The sequence below is a fragment of the Coffea arabica genome, chromosome 2e (assembly GCF_036785885.1).
Source record: "Coffea arabica cultivar ET-39 chromosome 2e, Coffea Arabica ET-39 HiFi, whole genome shotgun sequence".
In the NCBI taxonomy this organism is placed as follows: Eukaryota; Viridiplantae; Streptophyta; class Magnoliopsida; order Gentianales; family Rubiaceae; genus Coffea; species Coffea arabica.
Genome location: NC_092313.1, coordinates 26,048,808 through 26,066,025, shown reverse-complemented (window position 1 = coordinate 26,066,025; position 17,218 = coordinate 26,048,808). Strand labels below are relative to the sequence as shown.

Here is a 17,218-nt window from a genome sequence, read left to right as displayed (position 1 = left end):
TACTCATAGCCAGAGAGAGAGAAAGGAGAGGAAAAAAAAAACATGAAGAAGAGAGCCGATAAAGCAACTATTTCCATGGCGGAGAAGGCAGCATTAGCCAAGGCTCCAAAGCGCAACGCAGAAAAGTGCGAGGGTCGCGGAGGGGAGGACCAGCAGTGGCGTGACGAGGAAGGCACCGGGTCCCGAGCCGCCAAAAGGAGGGAGGAGAAGGCCGAGAGGCGAGCCGAGGCATTGGCCCGTAAAGCCTGGGCTCGCCACTTAGCCAAGCAAGAGGAGAAGGATCTTGAGAGGATTCTGCGCCTGAAGACGCAGAAAAAGAAGGAGACGGAAACGGAGCTGCAGCGGCAGAGGGAGGAGGAGCTGGCGGCGATTCAGAAGAAAGTGGAGGAGGAGGAGAGGAGGAAGCAGAGCCGTATCGCGAGTAAGAAGGAGTATGATAAGATGGTTCTTGTGGAGAACAGGAATCGCGCCGTCATTGAGGCCCGGAGTATTGAGGAAGCCCTAGCGGTCTTGACCGGTAAGGAAAAGTTGCCGGTGGTGAAAGTGAAGGCCACCGAAGGAAACAAGGGAGATTGTTTGCTTGTTTACACGCAAGGGGAAGAGAAGCCTCTGTTAGTTGATCTTCGGATCATTGTTTAGGTTTGGTATCAAGATTCATACTACCATTATTGTTAACATAGGATTAAGGTTCTTTTAGTCTTGATTCATTATTGTTTTGTTAAGTTTTTGAATAAATATGATCTTTTTTGAAACTAATTGAAGGGAACAATAATTAGGGATGGATTGTTAATTAGCGATTAAGAAGCAAGTGATTCATGGTTTGCTGTAGTTTTGATCGATCAGCATCAAGCTGCTACTTTATAATTCTTTCTGCCGCAACGAATATTGTCCAACGTTCAATTATATTTTCTGCAATATGTGTTTCAATATAGTAAAGAAGAAAATATTATTTGAAGGGGTTGTATTCATATGGAATCCTAATCAAATTAGGTACCTTGTGAGGAATATACTTTGAATCTGTAGTCGAAATCTACTTAAAAAAAAAAAAAAAAAAGAACCTGTAGTCGAATTCACATATTATTTTCAACGTGGGAATTTTGAAAAAACAAGTTGGAATTAGCTCTTTTCGAGAATGGACTAGTTCATGGCCAAAAGACTTGAATATGTTTCCTCCTGAGGGTTTTTTCTTCACACTTTTTTTTTTAAGCAAAATGAATCTTGATCAATTGATCAGCACGTACAAAGTAAAATGGAAGTGATCACCTATAAATTAGTATCCTACAAGTATTCTGTCTAAACAAAATCAGATCCCATCAAAACTCTCGTTTGGACAATCCCCCCCTCAAAAAATAGCTCTCAATTTAGTATGGTATTGGAGCCCCTTTCTAGGAAACAACTATATATCTGACATCAGAAACAACAGCACTAAGAATACCAATTACCAAAGGTTGTGAAAGCCAAACCGTTTTGAACAAAAACTCTATATTATGTGTCCTTCACAGCTGATAAACACTAACAGCGAGAGCTAATCTTTTGAACCTGTCCAAGAAAGTGTTAGATTTCCAGCGTTCACACAAGGCACATATCCTGCACCTTCTGCCAAACTCTAGCTGATAGTCTGATGCCATGCATTGAAAAAAATAGACAACCAACAGTCTCATCTTCGTTTGGAAAAAAAAAAAAAAAAAAAAAAAACAGTCTCATCTTCCCTCCCGCACAAGAGACACTGAGAAGGAATGGACATTTTTTTTTATTCACAGCTAGCTGTTTGGTTTTTTTTTTTTCCTTTCTAGTTTGAAAGAAAAGTTGATTAAAAAATTGGCTCTTATTTTTCATGTCATTATTTATTTCGGATCTAACTGCACTAATTTATGTCAAACCCCGTATAAACAATAATCATTTTTTTTAATTAAAATACTAGCGTATACTTGAGCTTTTATAGGGAAAATTAAGGAAGTAATAAAAAAAATGCTTTCAACATCTTTAACTACCAATTCTGTACTATTATCCAACTAAAGTCCTGATAATTTATGCTGAAATTCTCCTTTTCTCTCTTTTAGTTTTAATTTGCTCTCTCAATAAATTAGAGGGATGTGATTATTCAATTACACTATATACGTATACATTTCATTTTTTTTAAAATTGATAATAGAAGCAAATTGTAGGGCTTCAATGTTAATTCAATAACCTACAAGTTACTTTTTTTACCTAAAGTTGAGAAACCAAGATTTAGAAGTCCTAAATTCCAATTCTCCTTCTCCCACCTAACTTCTTAATTCCCATCCTTCCTGTGTTAGAAATAAACTTAAAATAAAAAAAAAGAAGTTACTTTGTATTTGGGCAGTAGCATTAGTTTAGCCGCCTCAAGAAAAAAGAAGTCACTTCTAGCTATTAAGGGCTGATTTCACTTTGTACCTCTGAACTTGTGCCATTTTCTACTTTGCACTTTAAATTTTAATTTTGCATAGTTTGTATTCTAAATTCTCAATTTTGAACACTTTGCACCCTAGACTTTCAAGTTTGTTTTATTTAAATCCAATTAATGACAATGTTAGCCAAATTAACGAGATAAAGGACGATGCAAATTAATGATAATGTACCGTTATATTCTATCTGCGATCTCTTGATTCCTTTTAACCACTTTTAGGACATTGTCATTGACTTGTATGGTCCAATTAATAATATTTTTAGCAAAGTTAATGAAATAAAAGACGGTATAATTTAATGACAATTTATTGTTTTATTTTAGTTGTGATACCTTGACTCCTTTTGACTACTTTAAGTAAATTATCAATGATTTGTAAGGTTTTCGATGCTGTTAATTTTACTAAATAGGCATTATTTGCATAAAAATTATCACAATCACATTTTTCAATATACCTTTTTTATTTTTTCAATTACCTTTTTATTTCATAGACATTACATCATAAAAAGTGTTACAATAATTATTTCAAATAATATTTCAAATAAACTCCTATCCAAACACTCTAAATTGTCATTAATTAGACTTCAATGCGATCGATTTGAGAGTTTAGAAGGAAAAGTGTCCAAAATTGAAAGTTTTGAGTGCAAAGTATTCAAAATTAAAGTTTTAGGAATAATATAAAAAAGTGATATAAGTTTGAAGGTAAAAAATGGAATTATTCTAACTACTAATTTTTCTAAGTCTATCATTTTGCTATCTCCTTTCTGTCATGTGCTTAGGGAATGTGGTCAAAATAGTGCAATTCCAAAAGTTGAATGATGAATTAACACCAGCAATAGTTTAGTGGTTAATTTGGATATAATGGGTTTAAATTCGTAGCAAAGTTGTGTCCAAGTACTCTTGACGTGAAGTCAAGATGGATAGACGATACAAGTAGTCTTATCGTCTACAGCTGTAGTCTCTTGGATTAGCAATGCTTTCACAAAATCTATAGGTACGAACTAGCATCACAAATTTGGAGTTAAAACTGAAACAACTAAAATTCTTTTGAATTGTAACTAAGCGACCGACTTGATCCCTTCTTCAACAAAGTTGGGGCATTTCATTAAACGTATATCCTTTTCTACAATATTTCTTAACTTCTGGAGTTCTTTAGTTTGTAGGCGCATTTGTTATTGGAGACGGGTATTATGGACAATAGGCAGTCCTAGATGTGTGGGGATGGGGACCCAAAGGTGAAGAGCCTACTGAATACAGCTCTTCTCAAATCTGGATTTCTGGAGGCTATTTTGATTCAGATGATCTCAACTCCATTGTTGTTGGTTGGCACGTACGTTTTTAACTAATGATCTAATATCTGTAGTGATCAGAATATTCTGAAGTATACGGAGAAAATGTTCTGAAATTTTCCTCATTTATTTGTCTCTTAATGGGCAAAAACCGGTCTTGCCACAACTTTCCGGGGATAACAACACAGTAAGTACCTTTTAGCTATTGGACTGTAAGCATCCAATAATTTTTTATTATTTGCTTCTATTCTTTTTGCTATATACACACTGAAGCAATTGTAGTATACTTAATATTTGATGGTTTTCTATTAAGTATTTGAAAATAGTTCCAGGTCGATAATTATAATGCCACGGCAAGTGGCGGAGCTAGAAATGACTGTCAGTGGAGGCAAAAATTTAGTCCTTGACTTTCCTAATTAAAACAGTACGTAACAACAATATTCACATAAAATGTATTACATCTATTTAATGGAAACCCTTGCGTATTCACATGAAACTCTTTCATTGATTTTGAAGCAATTACTAGACTTGCTAAGTAGTTGCTCCGGACAGACATAAAATTTTTCATTTAATGAGTAATATAACACAAAATCATATAGTAAGATAATAATTTTCTTTGAAAAATAAAATAATAAACCTTTTAAAGTAACCAAAAACTCACAGTTTTGTAAGGCACAAGGACATAAAATTTCTTGTTTTTATTAAAAAAGTTGCCACTACATGTTGGAAAAAAAATTATGTTTACTTTATTTTAACTAAGCCAACACAATTACTCTGTATTTTTACTTTAGTTGAAAAAATTCACAAAATTCATTTTACTGATGTAGAATGCCATTATTTTAGATTACGTAACATGTCATTTTCCTTTTACAAAACTTATTATATTTACATTGACTTCTAAACAACATAATGAGGGCACAATCAATAATTTCTCAGAATTACATGAGTCATAACAGGGGCACAACTGAAAATTTCTCAAAATTACTTGGATAATAGTAGACTGCTATAGGGTAGTGGGGGTACGTGCCCCACTGCCCTCATTGCTATAATTTGCTTTGTTCTGCCCTTGTTCAAACTAACAATGAATTAGCTTTGGGAGCAACTACAACCCCTCCCTCCACCTACTTGGGTGCCCAGTTTGTAACTACCATTCTTGTTTGGTATGTGATTTTAACACAAAAGTTAATTACAATTGAGCCTCTTCTTTATTGGGGATTTCCAAACTTATATGATCAGTAAAAAATTTTTAATCAGGATCCAACACAAGATGCTTGGTGGCTAAAATTTGGCAATGACACAATTGGTTAACCAAGCATTTTATCTACGCACCTAGCCACGATTGCTTCAGTGACTGAATGGGGTGGACAAGTATTGAGCTCAAAATCAAATGGGCTACACACTAGTATACAGATGGGCAGTGGCCATTTTCCTGAGGAAGTCTTCTAGTTGTCAATCGTTCCAACTCTTTAGTTCCCCCCTACTAATATCAGTGCCTTTGCTACACATCCTTATAGCTATAATGCCACACTTGGGAGGGCTGATGATTGGGAAGATTACATTTTCTACGGAGACCAGGGAGAAATCCTGATTGTCCATGACCAAATTCAGAAGGCTCGAGGTCGTTTTATGTATCTCTCGTTTAAGCTTGATTTACAAAGTTTAATTTGAGTCTATTATGAGATTCTCCACATATAGTTGGAGAACAATAAAAGTAAGCGGTAAAGTTTCTTAATTGAAAGAGCCAGAACCTTTTATCTTCTCATATGTGTAAGATTAATCTTTTTTTCTTTATTTTTATCTTGAATCTGATACATTTGTGTTTATTACATCCTACCAAGAAAAAAATGGAAATGATTTTTGATCTGAAAACTCACGTATAATTTCTGATGTCTCAATTTCAAAGGCTGACCTAATAACTTTTGAATTAAAGCCAGAAGCTCATAATAATCAACTCAAATTAATAGTAGCACAATGATCCTAGCTAGACTTTCTTTTCTTTCCATATTTCAGATGTGGGATGTCACATAATTCAACTCCTAAGATTGTGAATGAATCTTTGTCAATTAGGGTGGCAACTCGGCCTAGCTACAGTAGGCCTGTCAACAGTTTGGGTCTAGACCCGGAGCCGAACCGGATCCATCAAATAATTCCGAGTATGGGTAGAGGGATAATTCCGTTACCTATACCCGGATCCGGATCCGTTTTGTTAAACAAAAAAAGGGTTGGATATAGAATATGGTATTCCGACCCGTATCAGACCCGAACCCGGACATAAATTGATTAATAATTTTAAAAAATATATTTATTAATATAATACCCCAAATTTACTTCTCTGACTATTATCCAAATAGTCAAACACTCCAAAGACAGGTGTTGTTACAAAAACAGGCTTTTGACGGGCCTTTTTTCGGGTAGGCTCGACTCGGATCCGGGACCCATCCGATCTGATTCCGGGAAAAAGAGTAGAAGACCAGTCGAGTATTCGAGCCGGATTCAAAACTGGTATAGTATGACGAGTCAGGGTCCGGATTTATTAATTCTGACCCGTTGACAGCCCTAAGCTACAGGCTACTTAAAAGAGTATAGTTTCCAACATTGTATTTGTAGTGGTAACTAGATTGTAATTTTGTTTTGCAAATATGTTGTCCTTTCTGATCTTTTGGAAGGTTAAATAGTTAATTAATTACGCCTAGTGACTGTCAAAAAAAAAAATTGACACTCTGGAATCTCAATATTATCAACTTGAACTTGAGCTCATGACCGAAACTCAAGGAACTACAGATGATAGGAAAATTCTTTGGTAATTAATCAGTGTTTAACTATTGTTAAAAGATTAAAATTGATGGTTGAATAGTATCAACAAGCCTATATGTCTTGACATATGTAGGGTTTTCTAGTTAATTTAGACAGTACGTTTACAGAATTGTAGTCATCACTCATGACGATCAGGCCAATTCAAGACGTAAACCATTATTGTACTTCTTATCACAAAAAAAAGCCTTGATTTTAAGACACTTAAAATATCAATAACAAATGGTGTATCAATAATAAAAGGTGAGATCATTTTCGTCTTTTATATATCCTATAAGGTCCTCACTAGCTGTTGCTTATTTTCATCCAATTCCCAGCTTTGCTTGAAGAGGTAAGTATTCACGTAGCTTTCCAATTGCGAAGTTTGCTGACAAAATTATGTTTGACATAGCCATCGACTTAGATAAGGACCCAGCCAAGAAAAGGGCGGTTAGATTGATGCTGGATTTTACAATTATTTATTAGCGACGACCGGCCCATATGAACTAAGGTCGTGCATGACTACCAATACCATGCATACATTATCATCTACATGAAAAAAAAAAAATCATCTATGTTATATACATATGTCATCTATAGTTGTATTAACTGTTTATGTGATTTAGTATTCATAATGAAAGTCGAAGAAGTGTTCATCTAGTGATTAAACTTAAGACTGCAAGAACTAATGGTCGTGGATTCAATATCTAATTTTTTTTTTTTACTTCTTAAATTCCATCATTCTCATGTTTTAAAAATAATATACATAACAGAAGGCAAGTTCTCATTCAATATTTCATCTAATTTTATAGCTTGGTTTTTGAGAATCAATTTTGTTTTGATATTTTTCATATTTGAATCTAGATTTTATGTTTTTAATAGTAAAAAAATAGTTAAAATCTAGTATCTACCAATAGCTTAAGCTCATTCTGATTTTTCTCTATACTCACTTCCCATAGTAAAATTTTTGTGCTTGACAGTTCGGGATGGAAAATCTATGGAGAGGGTGGGAAAGTTAAAATTAAAAAAAAAAATCATAACAAAATTTTTCAAAATCTGTAGCGTACGATAACAAGCCCACAATAATATCGTATTATAAAGCTCTTTTTTGTGTTCTCCAACCCTTAGTATGAATTAAGAATTTATGCACAAAAATCAAAATACAACAATTAGACACGACACTCCAAATCCTAAAGTAACCTTACAAGTCTATGTCACTTCCAAGTCCCTTACTAGTGTAAAATCAATCTCCAATTTTCTATGAAAGAAGCTTCAATTGGCTATGAAATAACCTGAAAATATTAAAGTCACCTAGCTAGGGGCTAGGCTAGGAGTTATAGTCTTGAATTGAGAAGGAAAGAAAAAGCTACAAATATGAAAGTAGAGAATTGCCAACACTTCAGCCATAAGCACATCTTGATCCCTCTGAAACTTGATGAAGGAGAGAAAATCTATTGCAAAGCCTGTGAACTACTCATAATTGAACCATTTCTTGGTTGTCTTTCTTGTACCTATTACCTTCATGATCACTGTCTTAATACTCCTCGGTCTCTACAGCATCCATCTCACCCTGATCACCCCTTGACCCTTCTTCCAATTCCAACCTATCCCACTGGAGCCTTCTCCTGCAATGCCTGTGGATCACACGGAACTGGCTTCAGCTATAGTTGTGCCCACTACGAATTCGACCTTCACATGAACTGCGCACTATTTTTGTCAGCCACAACAAAGATAGTTGAGCATCCTCATGCACTGAAACTAACCTTTAATCATCCTCAGATCTTCCCTTGTAATATATGTGGTGCAGCAATTGACAAACAATTTTGGAGCTATTACTGCAGTGATTGTGACTTTGGAATCCATTTGGGCTGTACCAAACATGGTCAACAGCATTTCTGTGGGGCATCTAGTAGTAGATCAAATAATCAATCTGCCATGACTCAGCCATCGGGTGCAGTCGATGCAGTGGATCGTCACAGGGAAGTCATGAATGAGACGACGGAAAATCAGCTTGCCTTGTTGACTTTACAGAATCAGATACACTTACACTACTCACAAGCAGTAGCGGATCGCGCGAGATGGGAATGTCCTCGTTACTGAAGTAAACTCATGAAACCCTCAAGGTTGGACGGCCCAAGAACATCATATCCTTTTCTTTTCTTTTCTTTTTTTGGTGCAAAATATCATAATTGTTTGTGTACTATTGGCAAATTACTATAACACATAAGCTCTGTATATGTAAAATAGCATACATATGGGAACTAGATTATGCAGTTCTGCTCTGCGCTTTGCAAGCCTTAATCAGGATGATGGTTGATAAATGAAGCAGAGCGTGTTACTATTCTACGAGGTTCTAGCATTGATAGTAGGATGTGAAATGTCTTGTTGATGATGGGCTCATTCCCCTGATTTTTGTGATGGATGCTTAGTCCCAGTATTTAATTCAAAAAATATCCTACACCCCAAAAAAATGAAATAAAAAAAAGAGGTAAATACCAAAATCTGTTGAAAATTGTAATATTTTTGTAGTGGAAAAATAACAATTTGACAAGATATAGAAAATTGATATTAAAGGACACCACCACTTAATGGCAGCATGCTTGACAAAACCAATATTAGCAATGATTAAATTGAACAGTTCCACCAAAAAGAAAAGAAAAGAAAAGAAAAGTACTTCCTTGATTGGAGGAGGTTGAGGAATTGATTTTTTGTCCATATGTTGCTGACCAATTGAATTGAGAAGTTAAAAGGGGTGTTCTGGCCTGCCATCAAAGGACCAGATTTAGCGTCCTGGCATTGTCCCATGAAGACACCTTTGAGCTCAGGCTAATAGTGAATGGAGAAATAATTAAATCATGCGTTACAAATTGATCCAGCTAGCAGTGAAATTAGTTCCCACTCAAATTATGCTTCAGTACCGTAGTTATGGTAATGAAACGATTTTTACCTGATGTAACATGCAATCATACTTTTAGTACCCATTTGAAATTATCCTTAGGATACTAACTTACTCATTAAGATAGATTCATCATTATATAGTTCTAAAATTAATACTCCACAAAGAAAATGCTTTAAATCTCTTCCGCAATTGGAGGGGAATGACAATCGATTGCTTCCACCTTTCATTGCACGACTCAAGCTCAAATGCTCGAACGATCTTGATCATCTAACCTCAAATGCCACAAGTGCACCCATGAGTGGCCCAACTGTAACATTCCAAAGTTAAACCCACTCGTAATTATGAGAGAATAAAAAATTGCGTTTGGAAATCTCAAACCATTACAAAATTCAAAATTTCAACCAAAAGTTGACGATTTAATCTTTTGTCACTACTCACTAGTATTCGAGGGTCATATTGAAGAAAACCCACCAAAAATGGTTTGCCCTGAGAGGAACGTCACCAGAATTCTGGAACAAGGTAAATTCAAGCATATGTTGAGCTCCCTCAACAAGCCACATGGTGCAAAGGTATACAATATTACAATAGCAGAAATCCTTGATAAAGTTGAATAAAACCGTGGAAATTACTCTGAAATTCAGCCAATCTTTCAGATATTTTGAGTCATAGAAAATCACAAACAATTAAACCTCAAACCCCAACAGTTCAAATGGACGTAGATTGAAACATTAATTCACACACTCCAAATGTACACAATAGTAACAACTTGAACAACAATATGCCCAGCAACCCTTTTCCACAGATCCATGACAGAGATAGCATTCGAAATCCTTTAAGTCGGCCTCCTCTGCCACGGCCTTCCCCTTTCCCTCTGCCTTATCTTGCAATCGAAACGAGTAAGACAACATGAAAGGATGCTCGTGATCTTCGCGATACTCGACTTCAGGCAGCGAAGCACAGTCGACATGAAGATCATATTTGCAACTTATACAATGGTAGGTAAAACCATGACCAGGACTTCCACAGGCGTTACAAGTGAACTCTCCATCGCCATAAGGTGGGAAGAAATGAAGAATCAAAGGGTGCTTGGGATGTGAATTGTGCTTCACTTTCCTGGGAAGATCAACGCAGGAATCGTGGAGGATGAAGTCACAGCTTGGCTTGGTGCAATTATAAGCTGAACCCAGAATATGTACCTCACAACCTGAGCATATATTTACTCGATCATCTTCTTCTTCAACTTCCACCAGCTCCAACGGGTGGCGGTGGCTGAAATGGTTGATCAGCTGCAGCTTCATCTCGTCTGTTTCCATTTCTTTTGTCCGTATACCAGTTTGTTTGGGCAATTGAAAATCAAAGTCAAATGACCCTTAATTTTCGCTCATGTGCAGACAAGTTCCGCGAACTTTATAAAGTAATGGACTTTTGTTCATTATTTTTCAATTGCCTAGAATAGAATATTGTTAACAGTTCAGAGTCCATTTTCTGGTTTATCACCATATTGAAGAGGTCATTTGTTAACTCCCCCGGAACAATTCGGTATTTAACTTATTTAATTAGGTCTTGTCAATACAAATTGGCTCAATTGATAAGAATCGGATATTTTTTCACAAAAGGTTGTATGTTAAAATCTTGTTGTAGTTGTAAGAATTGTGTTGATGAACGATCCGTACTAACCTTTATAAGTGGCCTATGGTACTGGAAGGTGATGATAACTAGAATCGAACCCATCCAAAATTTTGTGAACTAAAGAAAAAAAAATTAATTAGGTCCTCGAGTCGTGGAGTATTAAAGACGTTGATGTAAACATTTGTTTGGTGCAACATGGGGTAGACGTAGACCGGAGACTTGGGGATGGCGGAAAGGGAATGCGAAGGTATTAAAAATTTAAAAAAAGACTGAATCATACTTTTCCATTTATATACAGATCTAGGCTTGATCCGTGCTCTGCGGTTGCCGCGTTTTAATGTCCATTTCTTTTTGATTGTCGAAATGCTATTGACTATTACCATGCAATTTTCTAAAATATTTAAGAGATTGAGTAATGAGAAGTTTGTATATATGATACTATCATGACTGTAATAAGCTCACTATTAAGTCATGGTTTTTGTTTACACGTCTGAAACATTTACTACAGATCAGCCATTTCATTTCTGATAATATTTCTTTAACCTCTTGTGTTTTTAGATTTACATTTTTTATGAGAACCGTGCCATTATTGTCTATAAAATTAACCATTTTCATCTCTAGGGGAATTTTTTTTTTCAATTACTTATGCTGCTGAGCTTATGCAACAATTTTCTTGAATCAGCCAACTTTCTTAACTTTACCAGGTATAATGTTTTACACGAACAAATCTTGCACGTGAAAATTAAAATTTTTTTTTTCAAAATTGAGTATGCAGTATATGTGACTCTAGCCCTTTTCTAGTTAGGCTAATATTGATGACACTTTTTTCTCTTAGGGTTAATGATACCTCACTATTTTGATGTGTTTTTTAAAAAGATTTTTATAAAGGACACTGATAAGACAAAAACACCAGTTGATACACCTGAATTATATTTAACTTACCATACTAATGCATATGCTCACTTTTATTACCCCGTTGTATTTAGACACCATAGGGTGTCATCAACAATCATCGATATTTTGAAAAGATTTTTATAAAGAACAATCGACAAGACAAAAATAGTTGTTGATACACCTGAATTATATTTAACTTACCATGCGAATGCATGCGCTCACATTTATTACCCCATTGTATTTAGACACCATAGGGTGTCATTAACAATCATCGGAATACCTTTAATGACCCATTTTTGAGTAAAATGCTTTCACTGTTTCAGTTCATCAAAAGAATTGGTCCTGTAGAAGGGGCAAATGCTAGACAATGAGGAATTGGATTGGACGTAGACGTGGGTCCAACGGTCGGTGTAAAAGGGAGACGTGGGAAGGCACTGACTTGATGTGGATTCTGGCGTCATTGGACCGGAGGACTTTGGAAGATAAGATCTAGAGAAAAACGCGCAGGTAATTCGTCTTAACTTCAGCGAGTCCTGGACGGATTTTGAACGCAAAAAGATAATTGGAGTTGGAGCATGGAAAAGCACGACAGTTTTCTTCATGGATCAGGCAAAAATATAAACTTTTTTTTTTGTGTGTACAAAAAAGATTCTTTAGCTTTTACAATTTTCCAAGCAACATGCAAAGTAAAAAACAAGCAGAAGACTGCAGAAACTTAAGACAGCAGGTCAAGAAATGAAACGGGAATCTACAGCTAGAGAAGCAGAAATTTTTGTAGTTGGCTTGAATTATTCATGCTTAGTTCAGAAATATAAATTATCATGTAAGAACCAGGAAATGCACGGGAAACAAGCTATATACAAATCTCCAAATCTCCAAAGTCCAAAGTCACCAATCAAATTCGGATATGAGTTATGACCCAGTCAACTATATATTCACCAATTAATTAAAGAATCTTATAGGTTGGCATATGTTTAATTTCTCTAGTTGCGGATTTGATTTATAATTTCCAAAAAGGAAAACAAATTCAACGTTGAACATCCAACTTGCCTTGCTATTGCTTGTGCATTGTTGGCCAAATTTGTACTATATACTTGATTCATTCCCATCAAAGACTCACCTTTATTCACATCATCTGAGAGAAAATTCAGGAAAAAAGAAATAGAGAAATGGAGTACAAGCACTTCAGCCATGTTCATGGCCTGGTCTATCAGCAATTGCCACAAGGCACAGAAGTTCATTGCTCCGGCTGCAAATTTCCGGGCTCCGGCTGTCTTTACTCATGTTGGCAGTGCAGTTACTTTCTTCACGAGCAATGTTTTCAGGCAAGCCGTTCTCTCAAACACCCTTCCCATCCCGCTCATCCTTTAACTTTAGTCCCATATCCTACTTATCCCTCCAATTCTTTCTACTGCAACACTTGTAATCTTGTTGGAAATGGTTTTTCTTATTGTTGTTCTGAATGTGATTTTGACCTTCATGTTCATTGTGCCTTCAAGCCTAATGCGACTCCTTTGCAAGAAACTTTGTCCCCTGCTCCTAACTACCACAGTTACCCGAATGTTGGGTATGGAACACAGAATTTTAGTCCTCATCCATCATCTCCAATTGATCAAACTGCCGGCTATTCTTTCCATAATGCCAATTTTCCCTCGAGTTATCCTGCATCATCTGAAACAGGGAGCTATTATGAAAGCATCCAACATAATGCTAGCTCAAATCCTCCCCTGCATAACTCCCCGATGCCTAGTGGCTACCCTGGATCCATCCAACATAATGCCACCCCAAATCCTCCATCCAATACCTCATTGATGCCTAATACCTATCAGGAATCCATCCAACATAATGCTAGCTTTAACGCTCCCCCGCATAACTCACCGATGCCTAATCTTAATGCCTCACCAGCTAGTGTGCCGAGCCATCAGGTTTCAGGGACTGCTCCAGCTGGAAATTCTCCAGTCGTTAATAGCCAAATAAAACCACCAGAGGCAAGTTCTTCACTGCCGCAGCCATCTGAGCCGGTTAGAATCTCACTGCTCAGTAATCCATCAAAAGTACAGGAGGTCAAGCATTTCAGCCATCAACATGCGCTGCAACTAAATGACATCAAAGATACATCTCCAAAAGTGTGTTCAGGCTGTGAGGATAATCTTACAGGCTCAGCTTATAGCTGCGTTGAATCCCAATGCAATTTCCACCTCCACAAGTCCTGTTTCGAGTTGCCACGAGAGATTCGTCATAAATCTCACCTTGATCACCCCCTCACACTACTAGCTAAACCAGCTTCACATTACACAGATGGTCAGTTTGCCTGCAACGCCTGTCTTCAGAGTGGGGCCGCATTTGTGTACAATTGTGAGTCTTGCTCGTTTGATCTCCATGTCGAATGTGTTTCATTGCCCGAAAGCATCATAAGGCCAGACCATAAGCATCCCCTTAAGCTATTCTACTCCAATCCTGTGCCAAAGGAAGAGGGACAGCAGGTAACTTTTGTGTGTGATGTGTGTCAAAAGCCAGTGCACGAAATAGCGTGGATTTACTATTGCCATGAATGTGACTTTGGTACTCATCTGGAATGTGCTGTTTATGAAACTCAACCTGTTCAGAAGACTGAAGAAGAATTGGTTCGTGAAGCTGAACTTAAGCTGGCCATGCTTCAGCTTCTAATGAATGGTGTTCGTGATACTGCAAACGTGGTAAATAGTCCAAATGTTGTCTATCGTGCAACAGACAAAAATTGAAAACTAGCGCTAGCAGCAGGGGCTGGGAAAGTAACCCCCTCTGAATTGTTTTTCCTTTCTTTCTCAGGGACATTGATCAATGGTGTCATAGTTTCTCTTCAATTTAAACTATTTGGTTGTATTTGTCCGTATTTCTCTGAAATCGGGTAGAGGTTCGATCATGAATATTTGATAATGTCCTCCATTAATTGCAATTCTGGTTCAAAGCTAGTACTATATGAGTATCTGTGCCTATTTTCATCTTGATTTAATTAGCTAAACAGTGATCCTGGATCTTAACTAAATGGTCTCTGTCCTTGGGACCCAAGTCCCTTTATCTTTTGTGCCTTTTTTGGTACAAATAACTGAACAAGGACCAATCACCTGACTAAACCTGTCGAGTTTAATAGCATTAATCTCCACATGAATATGTTAGCAGTCTCATATGGGAACAATGTAAAGTATTGATTCTCTACTTAAATTTGGTAACATCATACTAAAATAGTTCATCTAGCATCAATTAATGCCATAAAAATTTGCTATGTCTCAACAAAATTTGCCCAAATATCCTACTATTTGCTTTGTGCTAAATAGCAAATGGCACATGAACAGTTACGCAGTTGCCGATGAGTCCCAACACTATCTTCATCTAAACCCTAAAGTAAAGATGTTTTGGTAGTTGAAAATAGGAGGGTTCCTTTACTCACATTTCCCTGATACAAGCAAATAATAAAAGAGGTTAGTGCAATGATATCCCATAATAATATAAAACAGCTATATTCATGTCACAAAACTCTCAAGTGAGGTATATAACTTACTCTTACACTTGCGGCCCAGAGGTAGTCTAGCGGTGAAGTGGATCCTCGAATTGAATGAAGTTTTGAATTCGAATATTTTTCTAAATTTGAACCTCCCGTCTAATCTGGATGCATTGTGGGGGCCGCAGCGTATCTTTCGATTTGATGTGTCGGCTTGGATTCTAAGTGACTCAAATCGGGGAATATTTTAGGCACCAAAAAAAAAATACTCTTACACATGAAATAAGAGAATTTATTATTACATTGGTGGATGGACTACTTATTTGACGGATAACACTACAGAGTAGGAACGGAATCGACGATCCCTTTTGGATCATCTAAGGGTATAATGATTTAAAGTTGACCAAGACTCACCCTCGATGGAGAAGCTATAGGTTGTCAGCTGGTTGTGGAATATCTCCCTTAGTTACAGACCTCCTCTTAATTTTGTTTTTGGGCCTTGGAAAAAGTCAATTTAATATAAGTCAACGTCAAATATATTGCAAGTCTTTATTTTTTATAAATAAATTTACAGAGAAGAATTAGAAAGTCAACTGCCGGGAGTCTCGCATTTATTTGCATTGTCCCTCGACAGAGTGGCAATGACAACCGGAAGGAGAATACAATTACAAAAGTCAACCAAATGCAAAGTCATTTATACATTTCTACTAGATTGGGGGTGGAAGAGATTGATGTCTTATATAAACGGAGTAAAATTTTACCTAAGAAAGGTATATATTTAAATGGTAAAAAGTTTGCAGAGAGGAAGAGATTGATGTCTTATATAGTTAATCAAGTCAATAATATATTGTCCATAATGTATTGTTTAGGCATACATCAAAGTGCTGGACAGCTGCCAAAAACATATATGTTCAGTCAAGTAGATACACGCTCTGTTTGGTAACCCAATTCAGTACCTAAATTTAATATATTCAAATCTTAATATATTCAGACTGTTTGATAACCAAAAATTGAACATCTGAATTAATTAAGTAGCACTGAATTTTCTAGGCAAAACTTGCTCCCAAAATTAAGTGATAAGTTATTCACTTATTATTGAATGTGATATGCACTCAAATGTATTAGATTTAATATTTAACAATTCAATAATTTAATAGATTTAGACTTCAGATTTGAGATTTCAGAATTCAGTTTATAGATTTCAGTTTTATCAAACGCATCAGCATCCATTGCTTTATCATCAAGAGATGTTGAAGCAATGGATGCAAATTTGGTGACAGGATTAGTATTCACAGTGTAAGATACAGATAAGATGCTAATCAAAGTTCCAGTGCACACATGTATTAGAATGCATTGTTCTATCAAAAGTTGTTGGAGCAATGGATCCTAATACTTGAGTTAGAGCATTGTTTAGTTTAGACTGGAATATAGCATAACAACAAAATATTGCAAAACAAATTGATAGGAGATTAAGCTAAAAGCAATTATATCGAATAATTAAGTTTAGATGTTGGACACAAGTTTATATTATTAAAAATTAGGTAAAGACCACAAGCACCGCCAGAAGAAAGAGCTACCTTATTCGTAAATTCAGCACCTCCTGTGTGCATAGAAACACAATACTAGAGCTTTGATAGACCCCCACAAGGTAATTCATTTGGTTTGTTTCTAATGATGTCACATCGTGGACCTGTTATTTGTTTCTCATAGTAAATTCTTTCCATGATCTTCGAAATAAAGACACAAATATTATATCAGAGACTTCAGATTCATCTGAACACAAGAGGGATATAAATTCGAAAGCATACCTGTTT

General features: G+C 36.2%; 4 protein-coding genes across 4 annotated transcripts; 3 read left to right on the top strand and 1 right to left on the bottom strand.

Moving 5' to 3' along the window:
* LOC113728836 (uncharacterized) lies at window positions 1-737 on the top strand. The gene has a single exon (XM_027253198.2). It carries the CDS (start codon window positions 43-45, stop codon window positions 637-639), a length of 597 nt encoding a protein of 198 aa, XP_027108999.2. The 5' UTR covers window positions 1-42; the 3' UTR covers window positions 640-737.
* Window positions 738-7,878: 7,141 nt separating this feature from the next.
* On the top strand, window positions 7,879-8,604 carry LOC113732178 (protein VACUOLELESS GAMETOPHYTES-like). The gene has a single exon (XM_027257827.2). It carries the CDS (start codon window positions 7,879-7,881, stop codon window positions 8,602-8,604), a length of 726 nt encoding a protein of 241 aa, XP_027113628.1.
* A 1,527-nt stretch (window positions 8,605-10,131) lies between these two features.
* LOC140036176 (protein VACUOLELESS GAMETOPHYTES-like) lies at window positions 10,132-10,716 on the bottom strand. Its single transcript, XM_072077478.1, has one exon. The coding sequence runs from the start codon at window positions 10,714-10,716 to the stop codon at window positions 10,132-10,134; it is 585 nt and encodes a 194-aa protein (XP_071933579.1).
* A 2,307-nt stretch (window positions 10,717-13,023) lies between these two features.
* On the top strand, window positions 13,024-14,877 carry LOC113732177 (uncharacterized). The gene has a single exon (XM_027257826.2). The coding sequence runs from the start codon at window positions 13,096-13,098 to the stop codon at window positions 14,665-14,667; it is 1,572 nt and encodes a 523-aa protein (XP_027113627.1). The 5' UTR covers window positions 13,024-13,095; the 3' UTR covers window positions 14,668-14,877.
* The last annotated feature ends 2,341 nt before the right edge of the window (window positions 14,878-17,218 follow it).

Coding starts and splice junctions, on each gene's coding strand:
- LOC113728836 (XM_027253198.2), top strand. CDS start 43: ATGAAGAAGAGAGCCGATAAAGCAACTATTTCCATGGCGGAGAAGGCA.
- LOC113732178 (XM_027257827.2), top strand. CDS start 7,879: ATGAAAGTAGAGAATTGCCAACACTTCAGCCATAAGCACATCTTGATC.
- LOC140036176 (XM_072077478.1), bottom strand. CDS start 10,716: ATGGAAACAGACGAGATGAAGCTGCAGCTGATCAACCATTTCAGCCAC.
- LOC113732177 (XM_027257826.2), top strand. CDS start 13,096: ATGGAGTACAAGCACTTCAGCCATGTTCATGGCCTGGTCTATCAGCAA.